The 19,019-nt window shown below is 36.4% G+C and overlaps 2 protein-coding genes across 2 annotated transcripts; one reads left to right on the plus strand and one right to left on the minus strand.

Annotated features, from left to right (window-relative positions):
* Positions 1 to 8,354: 8,354 nt before the first annotated feature.
* Positions 8,355 to 10,911, minus strand: LOC111599856 (COMM domain-containing protein 4). The gene is made up of 4 exons (XM_023315675.2): positions 10,824 to 10,911; positions 9,107 to 9,247; positions 8,810 to 9,041; positions 8,355 to 8,697 (listed from the first exon to the last, which is right to left on the minus strand). Exons 1-4 carry the CDS (start codon positions 10,824 to 10,826, stop codon positions 8,477 to 8,479), a joined length of 597 nt encoding a protein of 198 aa, XP_023171443.2. The 5' UTR covers positions 10,827 to 10,911; the 3' UTR covers positions 8,355 to 8,476.
* LOC111599857 (leucokinin) lies at positions 9,301 to 10,813 on the plus strand. The gene has a single exon (XM_023315677.2). It carries the CDS (start codon positions 10,146 to 10,148, stop codon positions 10,671 to 10,673), a length of 528 nt encoding a protein of 175 aa, XP_023171445.1. The 5' UTR covers positions 9,301 to 10,145; the 3' UTR covers positions 10,674 to 10,813.
* Positions 10,912 to 19,019: the final 8,108 nt, after the last annotated feature.

Here is a 19,019-nt window from a genome sequence, read left to right on the forward strand (position 1 = left end):
GCTTATGATGCTAACACTGATAATTAGCCTAGAGAAAACAGACTCGATAATAATAAATCCAAACTACTAAGCGGGACTCCAAAAATGCACTTACATATTAAGCTGAAAACAGGTCCGCCCGAAAAGAAAACCAATTTACGTATTGAAAGCAATAGCAAAGTAAACCTAACTCAACATTTTATTTTAAAATATGTCATCTAATAAATAGAGAGAGTAAGCTATATGCGACATTCTATATTCTATATTCTATATTCTATATTCTATATTCTATATTCTATATTCTATATTCTATATTCTATATTTCATATTCTATATTCTATATTCTATATTCTATATTCTATATTCTATATTCTATATTCTATATTCTATATTCTCTATTCTATATTCTATATTCTATATTCTATATTCTATATTCTCTATTCTATATTCTATATTCTATATTCTATATTCTATATTCTATATTCTATATTCTATATTCTATATTCTATATTCTATATTCTATATTCTATATTCTATATTCTATATTCTATATTCTATATTCTATATTCTATATTTTATATTCTATATTCTATATTCTATATTCTATATTCTATATTATATATTCTATATTCTATATTCTATATTCTATATTCTATATTCTATATTCTATATTCTATATTCTATATTCTATATTCTATATTCTATATTCTATATTCTATATTCTATATTCTATATTCTATATTCTATATTCTATATTCGAGAGGCGAGAGGCGAGAGGCGAGAGGCGAGAGGCGAGAGGCGAGAGGCGAGAGGCGAGAGGCGAGAGGCGAGAGGCGAGAGGCGAGAGGCGAGAGGCGAGAGGCGAGAGGCGAGAGGCGAGAGGCGAGAGGCGAGAGGCGAGAGGCGAGAGGCGAGAGGCGAGAGGCGAGAGGCGAGAGGCGAGAGGCGAGAGGCGAGAGGCGAGAGGCGCGAGGCGCGAGGCGAGAGGCGAGAGGCGAGAGGCGAGAGGCGAGAGGCGAGAGGCGAGAGGCGAGAGGCGAGAGGCGCGAGGCGAGAGGCGAGAGGCGAGAGGCGAGAGGCGAGAGGCGCGAGGCGAGAGGCGAGAGGCGAGAGGCGAGAGGCGAGAGGCGAGAGGCGAGGGGCGAGAGGCGAGAGGCGAGAGGCGAGAGGCGAGAGGCGAGAGGCGAGAGGCGCGAGGCGAGAGGCGAGAGGCGAGAGGCGAGAGGCGCGAGGCGAGAGGCGAGAGGCGAGAGGCGATATTCTATATTCTATATTCTATATTCTATATTCTATATTCTATATTCTATATTCTATATTCTATATTCTATATTCTATATTCTATATTCTATATTCTATATTCTATATTCTATATTCTATATTCTATATTCTATATTCTATATTCTATATTCTATATTCTATATTCTATATTCTATATTCTATATTCTATATTCTATATTCTATATTCTATATTCTATATTCTATATTCTATATTCTATATTCTATATTCTATATTCTATATTCTATATTCTATATTCTATATTCTATATTCTATATTCTATATTCTATATTCTATATTCTATATTCTATATTCTATATTCTATATTCTATATTCTATATTCTATATTCTATATTCTATATTTCATATTCTATATTCTATATTCTATATTCTATATTCTACATTCTATATTTCATATTCTATATTCTATATTCTATATTCTATATTCTATATTCTATATTCTATATTCTATATTCTATATTCTATATTCTATATTCTATATTCTATATTCTATATTCTATATTCTATATTCTATATTCTATATTCTATATTCTATATTCTATATTCTATATTCTATATTCTATATTCTATATTCTATATTCTATATTCTATATTCTATATTCTTATATTTTTTATATACCAAAATGGCTTACACCTAATTGCAGATGTGGCAACAATTTAAGTAATGAAATCATAAATTAGGAAGACAACATTGATTTACTCGCGATGACAAGAAAAACAACATTAAATAAAGTGAAACAGGATGGATAACCCTACTGGACCCACAGACCATGGCGAACCCACTTAAAAATTCGCTCAGCCTGCGCAGCGAAGCGTGAAGAGGAGGAGAAAGTGGCAGAGCTGGTGAGTGGGCAGGGGAAATGGCGCATTGCCTTCGCCTTGGGTAAGCGAAGTCCAGCAAATGCGCAATAGCAAACATTGAAAGCTGACACTGAACTGAAATAGAGCTCACTCCTGCTGCCCGGAGCAGGATGCAAGTAAGATCAAGGCGCTCGAATGGAATGCAATCGGCCATCGGCAATGGGCAGTTGGCAATTGGCATTTGGCATTTGGCATTTAGCAATTGGCAATTGGCAATCGGATGAACATACAGCAATTAGTGTAGTTCAATGCGCTCGACATGTTGGCCGAGATACCTCTACCCCAGTGTCGAGGAATTCTCAGGTGTTGTGCTTGGCATTAAAATGGCATTCAACGCAACCCATAAAGTGGCAATTAAAATCTTATTTTCGCTTATTATATTTCGACTTTTCCTTGGTCTTGGGCTTTGCGTGCGGAACGCAGCTGCAGCCGCCGCCAATAAACACGTCTACAAATTTTACTCATGCCCAACTTCAATTCTAAAAAATTTGTCGCCTGAGTTGCCACCTGTTTCCATTTCACTTTTTCGTTTGTGGGTGTTGGTGTTGGGGTTGGGGGTTGTCGCGTAATTGAATCATTTTAGCGCCATTTATTTTGTTGCTGTTCCACCTCCCGCTCCTTGGTGCGAGGCGTGACATTTGTAAAACAATTTCTATTTCGAAATGAAATCCGTAACAATAACAAGAGCAACAACAACAACAACTACGCTGAGAGCAGGCACATAAATAATAATGCGTTAAATTTATGCGTTGATTAATGCGAAGCAGTCGATCAACAGAGGCGCGTGGAGAGGCGAAGGCAAACGTTACACTTCTATGCTCAGGTGTTTGCAGCATCTATAACAAGTTCATATTAATATTAAGCAGGGCAAAGAGAGAACTTTAAAATACAGATTGCATTCAATATATCCATACAAAATTTTGCCCGACTTATACTTATGTACAACGTAAGTATTCCTACTTCAACAAGAGATTGTTGATCAAAAATTAAAATCTAAAAAATTTGACTCACATGAGTCACAATTTTTCAATTCTTCTAAAGTATTGTTTGCTTGAACGCAACTGCTAGCAATAATCTAACTTATAATAACCTATATATATATATACTTATAATAACCTATATATATATAAGCATATAGCTACTATCAGCTAATACACATCAAATCAACTTTGAGCTATACAATTTTGGGTCTTTAAATTGGACTAGACTAAGCTCGAAGCTCAACATGCTATTCGATATCTTCTTCTATCTTCTACTGATTTTACTCTTCAGGCATAGCTCGTATACATATAGGAGTATCAGTTTGTTATATTTAAATAGAGTCTAAGGTATCAGCCAGTTGGACAGCTCCACTATGTACTTTTACTTGTTGTAGTACGCTTGCATTTATTATAAAATAAACATTCCTGAATTATTGCACTTATTCAACTATTATGCAATCGGTTCTCTCTTCCTCTCTAGAAATCACTTTCACTTGCTTCAAAGTTCATCCGGACGAACGTTCATGTTGTTCAACTGGTTCTAAGATAGATTAGCTCGATCACGTGCCGCATAACATCTATAAGCCAGGTGATTCAGCAATATAACTGAGAAAAATTATATGCTACGCCTTGGCTGGATATCTCTTTATGTTGCTTCTGGTTACCTCCTGCAAAGCGTGGCGTAAGTGTCTTTAAGCTGAAGCTAAGCGATCTAGCTAATCATTCCCTTAGCTTGGCTATTCTTATTTGACTCCATAAAAGACATAATTAAAAGATATCCAAGAGGCATATCCAAAATAAGAATAAGGCCTACCGATTTGGTCGATATAATGAATACTAAGAACTGCTCGAACTGGTCTTCTACGGACAGACATCAAGCTGACTAATTATGTGAACTAGGACTTAGCTAGGACCACAACAAGTGGAAAGCTTCGGCATAAATCCGATAGCTAATCAGGTAACTATTTATGGACGCATGCCCTATAGTGCACAGAAGCTCTGAGAGAATGGTACAGCTTTGGATGGTTCACATGAATCTGAGCGATGAGTCGACATCGGAATTTCAAAATAGGTTTTTCACCTTGAAACTAAAGTCGTCCTGGAGTTTCAAAACAATAAGCGACACTTGAAATCTAAAGTAAGTCGGTAAAAATTAACATAAGTATTTTAACAAAAAAAGTATCTAAACTTTATTGGCAACACCAGCTGGATCCTGTGGATCGAAGATTTATTCAAACCACTTGTTCAGCGTTGGATTGAAATCTGGAATCAGTGGGGACCAATCATTCATGGGCATGATCAAAGATACCAAATACAATGGATCCGTGAAAGGGTTGAATCAGTCTTGCATATTAAGTCTAAGCTGGATGATGTTGTTTTAATTATAATATACCTAAGTACTAATAATGCATGACCAAAATGATCACAAACTGCGTACTTTAAGCTATTGTAAAAGAAATTTAGTCAACGCACAAAAAGAGAAGAAAATCTAGCTAGTTTATTTAAACATCTCAGATATCTCTTACCCACAAAAATCCCGAAAAGCTCATCAAATTAAACGATTCGTAGCCCCAGGCTCCGGACTCTGTTGCCTCATGCCAAATACGAAGGCATTTAGCGAAACGTTTATTTCATTATTACGCATAAGGGGGAAAAGATCCGCAGCACTCATTGCATTGGTAGTGGCCCTGCACAAAAGTCAAATTGAAAAAGTCAGAAATGTTCCGGACACACCAAACAAAAGCCTGAAGGGTGACTAAAGTGGCCCACCCACGGGGGTGGCATCGCGGCCAAAGTAAAAACCGTAACGGAAGTACTAGCAACAAAACAACCAGGAAGCCCACCACCGAGCACCCCGTCAGGCAACTCACTCAGTCCAAAAGAACAGAAAAATATAAATAAACCCTCACCAAAACATCAGGCTAACAAGTAACAGTTATCTACCTCGATTGCCCAACCTGAAGATACCCTATCAGCAGCTTCCATTGATTCTTTTATATATTAATAGTATAGATATGCCCTTAAAACTCCTTTATTCAATCATATTTTAATACAACAATATAATTGATATGAACTAATTATAATTACTGCAGCTAATATACACCCTACGTCAACTTACAGGGTATAAATGGGCTGACACTTGTGCTGGGCGTCAACCCCTCGGCGAGTCAACCTCAAATCACATGCATAAGGTTTTTAAGTTTTGTGCTTTGTCATATAAGTGCGCGGAGGACGATCTGCAGATACAGTTGTAAAGATATGGTAACAGCCGCGTAATGTGACAGCATTTCCCGTTATAGCAGAGAGACAGCAGAGAGCGAGCGAGAGAGAGAGACAGACAGATGAAGGGTACACATGTTTAGGCGTTGCCAGCGCCTGATTAAAATTTCTCAAGGGAGGGGGTTATGACGTATATCTCTCTCTGTGCCGGCTCCGCGAGGGTGGTCAGAGAGAAAGGCGGCTTAAACATGAAGAATAAAAAATGAATTTGCAAGAGATCATAAGTCGAGTGTTCTTATGGTTACAAGCTATATAAAAACATAAATATATAATTCGAATTCAATTTGTAATATATGTAACATACATATATATATATATCAATTTAGACATATACTGTTGGAAATGTTCTGATCAAGCCCGAACACAAGTTTATGTTTTCAATCTCGGTTCTTAGCCTGGGGGAAATATGCATGTAACATTAATTGTTTATATTTATATTTATAATATTATACATTATATTTAAAATAAATGTAATAAATATATAAAATACATTATTTAAATACATACTTATTTATTTATTTATTTGTTCTAATAAAAGTAAAGTTAGTCAAATATTTATCTGAGCACTGCACAATCTGACTCAATTAAATACATTTAAAATATTTTCAAATAATTTCATTTAAATAATCAATTTTTTTATACCATAATCTGCTTGCACCGCCCACTGTAGCTCACAGTTTGGCAGGCACCAGACCAATGCTGCTTACTTCCAGCCCCGAGTGACACCCGAAAGAGTGTTACGTGCCCAATTTGTGTATATGGCCCCATTTACACTCACATGCCCCGCCAATGTTTAGATATCACTTTTCGCAAATATCGACAACTATGGCAAATAGTTGCCCCAGTAATTGGTGCATTTATTTACCAATGGCAAACATACAGCTCGGCTGATGATAGTTCATTGGAAAAGCTCCAGCAGAAATTTAATTAAGGCGTCCAGGTGACAGTGCTGCAAGTTGCCAAGGCATATCATAAATCAAAGTGTGAGCAAGAGTGGGACAGAGAGAGAGAGAGAGAAAGACAGAGAGTGGAAGGTGGAGGGAGCAGCAAGCAACTGCTGCAAGTGTCGGCAACATGTGGCAGTCAAAAGAAAAAATTGAGCTAAAGAAATAAGCGCTGCGCAGCAATCGGACTGAAATGGCGACAAGTAACAGTGTTCTAGTCGGAAGTGCCCGACTAAGAGATATCCTGTAGAGCATGTGCAACGAAGTTATTGATAAAGAATATTTGAAAATATTTTAATTGAATCTATCGATCATATTTGATGGCTCACTTGTAAGCTTGATACCGATTTCAATCGATTGTTTGTTAAAACTTATCGATAATTTGGAACGAACTTCAATATGATCTGCAAGATGGAGTTTATGGTTTGCATATGCCTTAGATTATGTCGGCCACGCCTTCAGCCTCCCACATACACCTCAAGCAAAACAATATACCCTGAAGTACCAATGGTATTAGGGTATATACAAATGTCAAGAACTTCGCGACTTTTTCCGCAGTTTGACATGGTCAAGTTTAATTGAAAAAATAAATATATATATTTGTATATAAAAAAATATATATATAATATAATACGAGAAGAAAAAATCAACAATTCAAATGTTGAGCGCGACATTTGATGCTGCGCAGCTGCTCATAATTAGAATTGCTGGCAGTAAAAAAAAGAATAAAAAAATAAAAAGCAATATTAATTTATTCTTTTTGGCGTTGTTTTAATTGAAATTTCTTTTCGTTTTTACTCTCATTTTACTTCTCTTTTTAGCTGCTGCAGATAATTTTAATAACCCGCCCTGTCCAGAGGATGCGCCGGTAATTGCCGTGGAAAACCGGATGATAAGGCCGAGGCGAGCGAGAGCAAGTAGAGGAAGAAGCAGAATTAAGGTTACATTTTTGGGGGCAAAAGGGTTCACTTTTTGCCCATCTTTTTTATTAACAAATTTCACTTTATTCACGCCGCACGTTACGTTATTATAATTAATAATTGGGCGAAGGCAGTTAGAAATTTGTGTGGCGCAGGTTGCTGCACGCCAGTTGATTAAATTTGACACAGTTTGTGATGAAGGGGGCGTGGTCTGGTCTAGTCTTGTTGGGTTTGGTAAAAGGGTTCAAGTTGTGGCTGATTTTTGGTGACATTTACGAGTGTAATTTATACGTTCATAGTCGATAAGACAGCGATGCTGTTTTGGTTAAATGTGAATTACAGGTCTAAAAATAAGAATCGTCATTTAATTATACATATATGTAGTTGTAGATATATATGTATATTTCTTAGAATTTTTAAATGTTGACCAAAATCATAAACATTTTACTGGCATTATTTGATAAGAATTGAAATTTACAATTTTGAAAGTTTCAGCTCAGCTAGAAACTTTACCCATTGTCTCCACTATTCTAATTGTAAAATTAAAAAAATTGTAAATGTTATTAAGTCTAAGCTTTTTTAATTCAGTTTCAGCTTAAGTTTAATTTTAATTTGAAAATAAAAATCTTTTCTCTGAGCTGCTCCATTTCCTTAACAGAATTTTTAACATTTTAACATATTTTAACATCTTAACATATTTTCAATATGTTAACTTAACATAAAAAGTCACTGGTTGGCAACGCTAGCAAAGACACAAACCAAACAAACAAACACCGAAACCATTTTCATTTCGAGAGTTGCTGGTTGTGAAAAAAATATAAAATCGATGTTTTTTATGAAATCATTTTAGAGCCAAATAGAATAAATAAAACTATGACTTTTCAAACGAAATGTGTTAATACCTAACACAAATATTTATAAAATAAAAGATAGTTCAAGCAACTTTTTTATAAGATGGAAAAAATAGATATTAAAATGTATAGCTTATGGATCAGGACACTATAAGCTAATATTTAAGATCTTTATTATTCATATCATATCATATTTACTTACACAATAACTATTGTATTTAATTAGTTAAAACTGCTACTACGATTTGCACAACAAATAATTGCCAGCGAGGTTAATGAACAATTGTGCAAGCAGTTGCAATAGACAACTGCAACACAGTTTAAAGTACTTCGCAGTTCTACTATTTTCTAATTTTGCTTATTTTTACGCACTTTGCTTATTCTCGTATTTAAGCATAATATCACGAGCCAATTTCATTTCATCGAGCAGAGCGCCCAACTGTGCACACTCAATATTAACTATATGCGTGGTATCCTTAGGTAATCCATCGACCAATTCCTGCGAGATTTTAAGTTCCAATGTCGCACAGTTTGGAGGTGTTTCGCCAGGTGAGGTAACGTTTCGTATGCTTTGCAACTCATTAACTGAAAGGGAAGACAAGTATGAATAGGCTGAGATACATTCGATTATCGATCATAATTATCAAAAATGATATATCAGAGTTTTGTTATAATGAACAGATAGGAAAATACCTACTTCTAAATGCCTTATCTATAAGTTGTTGCCGTATAGCCATCGCATTTGCTTGCAGCACTCGACACATAGCCATAGCATGATCCTTGGGTAGGCCCAGCTGCTGTATTTCCTCATTGAAGATTGCCTCTGTGCAGCTATAGCGCGCCGCATTTGTGAGCATGTAGTGCACGCATGCCACAGCTGTTTTGCCATCATTTGTGGCAGTCGATGTCAAAGATCTGATAGTCGTTTCCTTTAAAAGATTGTTTAGTAGAATTCGAGTTATTTCGATTATATAGGTATTGCTTAACTACTCACTTCAAAGGCTTCACCGATAATGCGCTTGGCCACCAGCTGTGCCAGTTGCTCCACATTTTCGACACTCAGATTCGAGAGTGTAGAAATGATTTCGGCCAAAACCCAATCAGGACAATCGCCATCGCCACAAAAGCGAAATTTCTGCATGCAATATGAAATTATTATATAAAATATAGCTATATTTGAGGAGCTTATAAAAAAGACTAAGCACAGCCCTCACAACTAGCTACTTGTTTGCCTTTCTTTCACGCCTACGCTACATTCGTCATGTGTCAAGTAAATTAAAGAGCAAGCAACAAGTAAGAAGTCGGAAGTGCGAGTGCGAGTACGAGCGCAAGGAGAGTGTAAAAAGAAATGCGTAAAGTGTAGCGCACACTCGTATTTGCATATGATTAATTTCATACGCTTGCCTGCTAATCAGCGAGCAATTTGTACAACTGCCTGACAAGGCTGCTGACAAAAGGGGTGCACAATTTGCAGCAGGAATACAGGGTAGTGGCTAGAGGGTAGACGGTAGAGGGTATGCGCTACTGGCTGCCCACAAGCTAATGAGCAGCTTGTGACATATAAAGGCAACTGGCGAGTGGCGCCTCGGCTTCAAGTGAGTGTCACGTTTATCTATGGGCAGAATTAATAAATTTTCAACGTGGGAGAGCTAAATAAAAAAAACAAATGAGCAGCCGTTAGCAGCTTAAGAGTACGGCGTAAATTTATGACACTTGTTGCTGAACGAAGTGCGCCCCCTCCAAGCCATCTGCTTATTAGGGCTCGCTCTTTAGCCGTGTGTAACGGTTTAGAAATGTAAACGAGAAACGTTTTATAATTATTTTATGGACTTCAAAGTTCGCAGTCGTCTGTCTGAGAGTGGGGCAGGACTAGCTCGCTGCTGCTGCTACTGGCTGCTTGGCTGGTTGGCTGACTGGTATATAAAGCCATTGAAAGTGGCCATTGAGTGCACAGTTGCTTATCTTGCCAATCTGCGAACACACACGCGCTTCGTTTGCAGACGGATTAACCATCACAAACATCGAATCCAAGCATGTTGTCCACCTGGCGCCTACTGCTCTTGCTCCTTGGCATTTGCAGCCAGCTCTATGCTCTGCCCACGCACACGGCAACGGATCTGGAGCTGAACACCTGTGAGCTGCAGCTTGGCAAGTATCGTCGCTTCATACTGCAGGCCATACTCAGCTTCGAGGATGTGTGCGATGCTTACAATTCACGGCGCATCGCTCCAGATGATAGGCCCAGCACTTCCGACACCTGGCTATTCGATCAATATGCGCCACCACCAACATCACAGCGTGGCGAGATTTGGGCGTTCTTCAAGCTGCTGATGGCACAGTTCAATGATTTAGAGTTCGCCTCCATTATAAGAGATTCGGTCATCGAACGCTGTCGCCTCAAAGTTCAGCGGGATGACAAACGCAATTCGGTTGTCCTCGGCAAGAAGCAGCGCTTCCATTCCTGGGGAGGCAAGCGTTCACCGGACCAAGCATCGACGCTTACATTGTCCGATGCAGTGTCTGCCGTAGCCGGCGCAGGCATGGAACACAATTTCTATTAATCTCAGAGATTTCAAGTAATCAGCTCTTGTTCGCCCATCTAAAACTTCGTTCCAGATATGTATGAAATGTCAATCTACCAATTAATTACTGCACTAGCTCTAAATATTTAACAACAATAAAAATAAAAAACGCTGAGAGAGGTTACTCACCATCCTTGTGTAATTGTTTTAACTAATTTTAAAATGTTTAAGACTTATGTTTATTCTTATGAGAAACTATACACACTTATCGACTACCGCCTCAAATTATCGATTAGCCGATTTGCAACTCATTTGCCGGCAACATTGATAGCAAGCTTGATTCTTTACGATATATCGATATTAAGTTTGGCGCTTTGCTTAAAATCTTCAAATAGCCGGCAAAAAAGTCTATTGAAAATTGTAACTGTTGGCACATATTGTAAGCTTTTAAGAACTAAATTAAAAATAATTACATTGTCTTGCTTAAATAGAGTTCAATTTATTTATATGTTTTTATCACGTTCAATTTTGTTGAAATATTTATATACTGGTTATGCTACTCGACGGCATTCCATTGTAATCTTTCAATATAATCTTAAATAACACTCGCAAACACGCCCTTTTCAGATTAATTTTCGTCTCAAAATATTCGTTCCAAAAATAAATGCAATTATTTTTATTTAGTTTACTATGCACTATGATTGCGATAAGGATGGCTCCAAATGCTGATAGACAGAGTCCAAAACGGATTGAAGGTGCTTTGGTCGTCGACACAACACAACAACCCATAAACCTTGTCTATTAATACCCACATACTATGAACATACTCAGAGAGGAGGCAACAGATGAGATGAAATGCAACTGTCACTCACGTTGCATGTGCGTTAAATTATCTCGCGTGGGTTCTGAGGTTTAGCTCACAAGCCTTTGGCTCTGGGAACACGCTGAAAACAAATGTTAACTAATCGCGCTTGGGCCATGCCACAAATCTGAATTTCAAAAATCATTAAACCAACTGATAATCGAAAAAAAAATACAGCTACAACTAAATAAGTTACAACGTATACGTTTTTCTTTCCCTTTTTCTATTTTTTCTGCTGATTTAATTAGACTGCGCAAATGTCAAGATGCGAGATGTGAGACGCCAACCTGTGTAGCTGTTGTGAGAGATTGGGGATTTTCTTGGACATAAAATGCTGATTATAGGTGAATTATTATGATTAGGTGGGCGGATTTTCAATAACAACTCCTTATCGATCTATTAAACTGTTTACCTGGCTAACTGATTGAGTGAATGATTGGTTCAATAGGAAGACTAAATATGATATGTTACTATAATTTTCAACTGAGGCAATTCCTGGTCCTTCCTAAATGCAATTAATATAAATTCAGTTCGATGGTGTATAAAACTAAAAACATCGGAAACATGTATACTAGAAGTGAGATATATTATAGAGTTTGGTTAAGAGTTGCTTTATAAAAATAGCACTTGAACCCATGAACTCGGCTTGTTCGAGCCTTTGAAATGTGGCAATCTAATTGCGGAACTAAGTTGCAATCAAATCAAATCTAATCAGGTCGATTGCATTCTCGCAACAGCTTTCCAGTTTTCCTGCATAACATGTTCCTATGTTCCCCCATGAGCCCGTAATCCCGTAATTAAATCAAGACCCGGGCATGGGCTATCTGCCACTCATTAGGCAAATATATATGCAGGCAAGACCTGAGCGGTTTTTTTTTCTTAATTTTTTAATACGCCATTAATCAAAGCAACCAAAAAAAATGCTTATCAATTTTTACAAAATAAACTAAAACAAATTTAAAATAAAATTGTGTGTGGGGTCCACTTGACCGAAGGTATGAATACTAAAACGATTTAAATAACTGAAATTTATAAATTATTTTATAACCTTCTTTTTTTACATTTTGAACAGGACATTTTTATGGCTTCATCTGCAATTTAAAAAAACCTATTTGAAATGTACCAAATCTTATAAACAATTTCTTGTCTTTTTAATTAGAAATTTATTAATAAATTAATGTCTTATGTGTTTCTTGATGATGTGTTTCTAAAAGCGCATTATGTTGCATCTACATATTCACATATTCAAAAAAAAAGTATTAAGACCAAATGACAAAGGAAATAGAAAACAATGAAAAAATACCGACAAAGATTTCGAATGTGAAAAGAAAACTGAAAATGATACATAAATAAGAGTTAAATTGTCAGAGACCATCTTTGATTGGGTAGGGTGAGTGTCCCTAATATAATAAAAAACAAGTTAGGTTGACCAACTCGAAGGTTAGGTTGACGAAACTAGCATATACCCTATACAGATAGGTGAGCTATATGAGATAGAATCGTTATATATAACATTTATTTAAGCATTATATAAAATGCAATGCAAAAAAATTTTTTATAGAAATATAATTTCGAAATCTGAACGGCTGCAGCTACTTTTCTATATATAATTTTTTAATCTTGCATTTTGATATGCTTATCGCTCCTCTTTGCATCTTTGAATCCCGCGAGTTTGGCCATCACATCAAATTTAAAAACTAGGGCAACATGCACATAAAGCTGATAACAAAATTTCAGAGTAGCTGATTAAAAATAGTCAAAAAAAAAAGAAAATAAATAAGTGTGCTTGGTCCAAGAAAACCCGACTAAGATATACCCTACAACACTTCAGATGCTGTAGCACTTCCAAGTCTATTCCCTATGCGAAGAAATATATATTTATCAGTTTGATTATACATAATTGAAATAATTATCAATAAGAATAATACATATTAAAAAATTATATTATCTAATTATTATTTTTAATCTTAATATTTTTCTTAATATTTGTTGTTTATTTCTTAATGTCGACAGGGTATGTTTATATATAATTATATATAATTGTATAAAACGCCACTCGGGTTCGTCAACAGCAAGAAATCACGTTTAAATTTAGTCATTGAACTTAACATTGGAAGAAGAAGAAGGCGAATGGCCAATCATAAAACATATATACTATATAGCGAATCTAGTCGCGCGACTGGCTAGCAACAACAATTATTTATACATAAAATAAAAATTAAAAATATAAATAACCCAAAAGACCCCACATAAAATTTCTCTGATAAGACAAGCATATATACTTGATAAGCTAACGATTAGATATAATATTTAAGCAATGGAAAACTTTTCACAAATTATCTTTGATTCCAATAACATCGATTTTAACATTAATCTTTTGATCAAATCAGTCAGACTGAAACCCGCTATTGACTCCTCTAATATAGGGACACAGACTTTGCCTTTTCTCATGAAATCAATCCGCATTAATGATCTATTTATATATACACCATATGTTTACACTTACAATCACGCCTTAGGAGAATGTATTACACCTGAAACTATTCCTGGACTGAACTATGCCATTGCTGTCAATCACAGACTTGAAGTCTGTTCGATTGACGTCACAAGGGAAAATCTTACAGCATTTCACTATAATTTGTAACAGTTGGCCGATAAGAGCTCTAACCCTTAACTTATTGCAGTCGAATGGAGCTGTATATCAAAGGAATATTTTCTTAGCTTATTGCAGTCGAATGGAGCTGTATATCAAAGGAATATTTTCTTAGCTGTTTACAGGTCTACCATTGTCTTGAGTGAGTGACTGATCAAAGTTTAAGAATTACAAAGATAAACATATCTCGAATTTCCATATGAAATGTGTGTTATCCTGACTAGCAGCATTAAAATGAAGTAAATGAAACATGATAACTTTATCTTTAACATGATAACTTTCTCTTTTGCCTAAATTAACTGTTTTGGGACATAAAAACGTTTATATATAGCCAGACGGACTTGACGTATGACTGCAATAAACTAATCGTCTAATAAAAAGTTTCCTATACACAAATAAACATTTATTGCTTAAGATTCTATTTAAAAATTTTTGTTGAGTTATTATTATTATTATCAGTAATTGGTAATCCAAAAAGGCAACCGAAAATGCAAGCCAATCCATTGGACAGCTGTCTGGAAAGGGATAATATTATAAATGTTTCTTTTGAAGATCGTAACTTATTGCGTTTTCGTCTTAATTATATTTGATGATAATGAAAATGCGCTAAAGAGAAGGCAATTTGCATTCGTATAGGTAGTTATTTATAAACGCTTTTATAAAGGCGCCAATATAATGTTAATCAGCTTTATGGGCCCTGATAAGCCAAAAGGTGACCAAGTTGAATCGAATGGGTGCTAAAAAAGCCAGCTTTAAGCGTGAGCAGTAAGTGTGTATCAAATGGAGGAGAATCACAAAGTATAGACTCTAAGTGTGTGACGATATTTCATAGGAAATCAAAAACTGATGATATTTATTACTTATATCTTTGAATAACAGACTGTCAAAAGAAAACAAATAAAAATAATAGTTCAGTTAGTCATAAGCGACTGTATAATAGGCGTTCACTACTCAAACCCAGTTTCATTAATGCATATATCAATTAGTTACTTAAATATCTGTGTGCAGAGGTGATTAATTGTAATCGAACTGCATGTCTGTGGTGATTCTAAAATTAACATAGATTTTTATACTATTCATACAGTATATATACATATTTCAATCTAACACTCCAAATTGATCTATTGATCTACATATAGACGCTTCAAGCTGTGACTTTTTTGATCGTAGCTCTTGAATAACGTTAAACGATTTTGTTTAAGCCAACTCTAAGCAGTTTTCCGATTTCAATTTGATTAAAATATATAATATATATTATTTCAATAACTTCAAAATTTTAAAAAGGAACTTATGTTTATAAGACTTATAAAGCGATCGATATAGCTAGATGTAATAATATTTAGGGACGCTCACTTCAATGTGGTTAAGGACAGCCAATTCATAATTTAGTAAAGCTGCAATTCCCGCCAGCCGCTTTTTGACATCTTATAGCATATTCACAAAAGCTTAGCAGTTTGTAAACCTAATTTAGACACGCCCAGGGCTAAACTGTCCTTTCTGTTCTCACGCACTACAAAGCCAATATACTCTTTGCAGCTCATGAGCGAGCATAACGAACCCTCAAACAAAGTCCCGCTGCCAGCATTCAAATAAACAATTAAGTTTGCCAATCATGCAAATACGCGAAATAAACAAACTAAATGCAAGCTCCTATTGAGACCATCTACTAATAGAGTTCATTGAACTCGGCAAATTGCCACTATATGATATTTAATGCTTAGATATAGCACGTATGCGACTTAAGGTTAATGCATTATTCAATTCATATTAATATTTGCGAGTTGAGTATATCAAATGCTAAATATGTACAGGTCTATGTGTGTGTCTGAGGGTGTGTGTGTGTGTGCAAGTGTAAACTTATTTACCTGCCCGACACTATTTGTAAATTGTTTATATGAATGACTCATTGGATAGTCTAGTCTACGCGCTTCTAGCATTCACCAGCTCTCAGATACATTTGTATCTTTGTATCTGTGCAGTGCATTGCACTGATTTAGCATTGAATGCAATGCTCAAACATGTTTTTATTTATTTTTTTTTTTTTCATTTTTTGCCTCATTCGCTTTTATGTTAATGTCCCATTAAACCGGAACCGGAATGAATGCTTACGTTTTATTTTATATATAGTCAAAACTATCTTTCCCGATCGAAGTTTGGGCTGCTTTTTAAGAAAGCCGGAAGTGATGATAGATTATTTTTAATTTATTTTTTAAATAAATGTAATTTAAGTATAATAAAATATAAACTAGGAATGGATAAGCGTTAGAATTTTTATTTCGATTACTTTCTCCAAATAAATGGAGCAAGTCTGGAATACAGATAGAGGGAAGAAAGGTGTAGGTTGAAGAAAAAAATTATATAACAATTAATATTAATATGCGAATATCGGTAAACCTGTTTAATACTTGAACTTAGTATGTATTTAATCTGAGCAAACAAAACTTAAAAACTCAATTTGCGACTCGCCACTGTCAATAGCTAAGCAAACAAATTTCAGACACATAGGCAAACAGATGTGGCTAGTCTCGTCTGGTTTGTTTCCGACTATAATTAGAACCTCATACCGAAAAAACCACATGCATATATGTGATATAGTCCACATCATTCCAATAGTTTGTCTATTGATAAGGCGACGAACTGAACATGACTCGCAGAAGAGTTTGTTTTTTAGGTCTCGGCTGTTACATAGATCTGTGTGGAGTTGGCTCACTTATCAGCAGACAATGGGCTGCCATATCATAATTACGGGCAGACGTCGCGTCGCGTTGCGTCGCTGCGATGTCAATGAAACAGATTTTTCAGATTTTCAAACTACTTACTCTGGTGTTTACTTAGGCGTTACTCTACTCCACTCGATCGAGGGTGTCAATCGAGCACAAGTGAAAAACGTGATCAGCTCGTGTTCGCGGCTTCGACCAAACCACAAACAAGGCCCGCATCTTTAAATAGATGTAGACTGGCGATGCTCAATTATATATATATATATATATATAAACAGGCATATGGACGTATATATTTGCATAATAAATCGCATAATTAAGTTTCGAGCGAGAGCTACAATGGAAAATTACGCGGCAATATTACGCGATGCAAAACAGAAAAAAAACTAGGAAAAATAACACACATTTTAATCGATCACCGATTATATTTTCTAAGCGCCTATTCCATTGACCCTCACACCAACGATAACCGTTTTTGAAATGATTAAAAACGTTATGTGTATAATTTTTGTGAAATGCAGCCGTAACTAATTCCTTTCTGTTTTCAGTTCATTTTCGCTCTATGCAAGAGAGACCGAGAGATCTGAGATCTGTGATATGTTGCCAAATAAGTGATCACGCCGCGATCAGGTGCTCTAGGTCAGTTACGGCGTGATTCTCATCAGCCAAAAATAAATGCAGCTATATTTATGAATTTTGTGTTTAGTTTATGCTGCGCAGTTTATCAGCATCTCAACCCCTGATTCCTCTGCCTACATTGATAAGCGCTGATAAGTCAAGTCACACGCCTCGCTTCTAAATTTAAACTTTCGGCCGGCCGTAGAGTATACGTTGCAGTTTTACACACTTCAAGCCGAACAAGCTCTAGGTACGCCCATTTTTTTATAGACATCGTAATCGCTGATAATCTTTTCACTAATGGCGCCGCTGATGTTGCTGATATTGACAGCTCGGTTGATTTCATCAGCATATTGTTGGGCCGGGCCGCTCGGGTCTAGACCCTTTGCCAGACAACTTGGACATTATTTTTTAATATATTTCAGTCCAGGGCAAATCGTGCTTTTTGTTTTGATTCCAGAGAAGAAATGTGTGTTAACAACGGTTAATGGTTGCCTTTCACGCAGTCAGCGAATGTTACCTGGCTTGAAATATTATCATATATCAATACCAAAGTACATTAGAATTCTGCGAATAATATTATGTACGATACAGATACATAGCGCAATGTGCAACTGTTTCAAAATTAATTACCATTCAATCTATATTCCATCTATAAACTTTAATGATCAGACTATGATAGTCTTTGATTGACAAATTACCCTCTAAAATGGTGATCGGAATAACTTTCCTCTTCCTTGTCTCCTGTTAGAAAGCTCTGATAATAACAGTATTTAAACAAGTTTTAAGCTAATATCATGTGTACTATGGCATATCAAGTGTATCTGTGTCCCACACGCAGGCCAAAAATGGAAAGTCGTCTATTAAATAATGCATCACATCCGCTGCGCGGCTAAGAGTCTTTTCGCATACATGTATGAAAAATATAACAGAAATAGACAGCCAGCTGCTATATCATATATGTATGAGATTTGCAGAGCTTCAAGTGTACTCCATAACCGAGGCAGCCGTAGACTGCCACATGGCCAACGCTTCAAAGGGCACTGCACCACAAGACAGAGTGAAAGAGAGAGAGAGAGATAAAGGGAGATGGAGAACTGCCTGCATATGGGAATGGTATATAGGCGAATGCTGATGAAGTGGCCGGCAAAAACGCAACATGCGACTCCAGAAACGATGCGTCGTTAAACCGGCTCTCCGTCAAGGCGATCGGCTGGTGGTCAGGAAGGAGAAGAGACTAGGTGAACAAGTGCCAGACAGCTAGCTAGCTTGCTAGATAGCCAGCTAGCCGGCCGGCTTGTGCACTCTGAAACCTGACTGCTGATGCTGTGGGGCTCGAAAGCAAATAAGTTACTTGGACTTGGAGCGGCGTGTGTGACACCTCACGAAAGTGGCACAGTGGTAACAGATCAATCGAAACACTTGAACAAACAACTTGTTAAGGCCCTCACACAAAAACTGCATTATCATTAGAGACTTGAAAGATCACGCATTGTGAGAGCATTTTCGTCGACTACCTAGGCACGACTAAG

Source organism: Drosophila hydei, unplaced genomic scaffold, assembly GCF_003285905.1.
Source record: "Drosophila hydei strain 15085-1641.00,03,60 unplaced genomic scaffold, DhydRS2 tig00000001-arrow-pilon, whole genome shotgun sequence".
NCBI classification, from domain to species: Eukaryota; Metazoa; Arthropoda; class Insecta; order Diptera; family Drosophilidae; genus Drosophila; species Drosophila hydei.